The following is a 2,479-nucleotide window of genomic DNA, read 5'->3' on the forward strand; positions in this document are numbered from 1 at the left end:
TTATTGGTTGTCTGTCACTCGATAAGCTATGTCTATTACTTTTTGTGAAATTGGTTCTCTAATGAAAAAAGAATTACTTTGGAACATTGGAGAATAAAGTTTCGAGTTGAATGGATATTTAGTGATGATCAATTGATTAGATATTGAAAAAAGTGGAGTAATCAAAATAAATCCTGGTGTGTCAAATGATATAACTGGGTCAGGAGGAGTTATTGCAAAGTTATTATATGACGTTTTTTGGAAATAACGAGTAATAGAATTTTTTGAATAGTTTTGAGCATTTTGTTTGTCAATTTCATTTAGGTCATATTCAAAGAAGGATATTGTATTTTCATTAGCACAAAGCCCAACGATGTTATTCTCAGTTTGAACATAAAAATCAAGTCGAAGATTCGGTGATTTAATGTTATACAACTCTTTAATTATTTTATAATCATTTCTAATATTAGTTACTTTAAACCTGTTTTCAAGAACAATTTTTAATACTTTATTGTTTGAAGGTACAGGCATAGGTATTTTATCAATATTATTTACAGTACTAGTTTTAAGAGACTTATTATAAATTATAATTCGTATAGTATTCCATTTACTTTCTCCAATAAAGTCCAAAATCTCACCTTTAAATTCTGTATTGATTGTTGTATCATTTAACTCAATAAGAGAATTTGATGTTCTGTCACAAAAGTTAATTTGATTATTATTGATAAAAAGGAATGAACTTTTGTTACATTCTTTCCAAATACCATTTTCATTAAAAAGTAACATTGTATTATTTTTCGGAGGATGTGCAAAAGATATATTTGATTTTTTAGAATAAATAGAAATTAATTTTCCTTCATCACTGACTAGAGTAACAACTGTTTGTTGTTCTACTTGAGGAAGAATAATTTTATCTAACTTGTTTTGATCTAATTGTTCACTATCGAATGATACAGATAATTCACCACAACTGAGATGCTCTTCAATCATTTTTTTGTGTTTATCAACTTTCTCATTTATATAATCATTTAACATTGAGTTATAGATTTTTTTATTTATTAGTTGACCATTTGATTTTAAATTAGATTCTGCTCTATCTTCAACGAATTTATTCTTCATAAGCTCTTCTTCTATACTGTTTTTAAAATCTAAATAGTCTGGTATAATCATTCCATTTGTTAATTGAGAATTTAATGAAGAGTTAATGAAGTGATAATAAGAATTTTCCTTATAAACAAATTTTTTTGCAATTTTCTTTTTGTCATTTTCTAATAAATCTTTTTCTATCATTTCCTTTATAAGTTGAATAAATTGATCATCGTTGAAATTTTGAATAACAATTTCTATAAAATTTTCTCTTGTTAAGCAATTAATCCAAGTTACATAACCATAAAAGTCATCATCAATACGATAACTTTTTTGTTCAGGTTCTTTAAATAAAAATTTGTTATTTTCTATTAATTGTGAAATATTAACATCGTTTTCTATTGCGGTTTTGACTAAGTCTATAAGAACTTCTTGGTTCTTACATTCAATAGATGAGACAATAACTTCAAAGATACAATGTAAAAGTTTTTTTGTGCTACTATCCATATTTTTTCTAACTAAAAAATTTTAAAAAGATTTAACATCATTAAAACCCTTAAAAATAGTTATAGACTTTTTTAATTTTTAAATATCTTTTTCAATTCAAAAGAAATAAAAAACTGTGATAAAAATATTTAAAAAAGAAGTAATAGGCAAATTCTAATTTTTTAATATTTTAATTTGTTGTTTTAACTATTTATTTGAAACTATTTTAAGTTTATTTTAATGAAAAACAATGCTTATGAATATCAATAATTAAATGATGTTTTCTAATAATGTTCTAGAAGTCATGTTAAACTTTTTAACATCTTGTATGTTCATAACTCATAATCACTTCAATACATAAAATTAAATTTTAATAATAAATACCTCACTATAAATTATGTTAATATTTTTAAACAAACAATTATTAAAAATGTTTTAAATATTTTAAATCAATAAATAAATGAAAGTGATGAACAAAGTAATAATAAAATTGGAGGTAATGAAATTTAGAAGAAAGATATTTTAATAAAGACATTTTATTGTAGTAATATTAACCAAGAGAAATGAATTGAATTAAACTATTTTTATGAATAAAAGTAAATTAATATTTTATGATAAATCACTATAATTTTGAAAAGATCAAAATTAATTATTTCCTGAATAATTTCAAATCCTATACAATAGAAATGCTGAACAATGTTATTTCTAGTCCCTATATCATTTTTAATTGTTGTAAAATATGATAATATTCATTAATATATGAATGCAATATTCATATAAAATTTAATATTATATACTAACTTTAATAATTGTAATTAAAATATTAAAATACTAACTTTAATAAATATATTTAAAATATTAAAATCGATGAATAATATTGGATAGAAATGGTGATATCGTTATTATATTATTATGTTATTTTAGTTTT

General features: G+C 21.9%; 1 protein-coding gene across 1 annotated transcript; it reads right to left on the bottom strand.

Annotated features, from left to right (window-relative positions):
• ENU1_056800 (hypothetical protein) lies at positions 1-1,572 on the bottom strand (the record flags this gene model as incomplete). The annotated part of the gene is made up of 1 exon (XM_008858027.1): positions 1-1,572. The coding sequence occupies one exon, from the start codon at positions 1,570-1,572 to the stop codon at positions 1-3; it is 1,572 nt and encodes a 523-aa protein (XP_008856249.1).
• Between the last annotated feature and the right edge of the window lie 907 nt (positions 1,573-2,479).

The sequence above is a fragment of the Entamoeba nuttalli genome (assembly GCF_000257125.1).
Source record: "Entamoeba nuttalli P19 unplaced genomic scaffold asmbl_3147, whole genome shotgun sequence".
In the NCBI taxonomy this organism is placed as follows: domain Eukaryota; phylum Evosea; order Mastigamoebida; family Endamoebidae; genus Entamoeba; species Entamoeba nuttalli.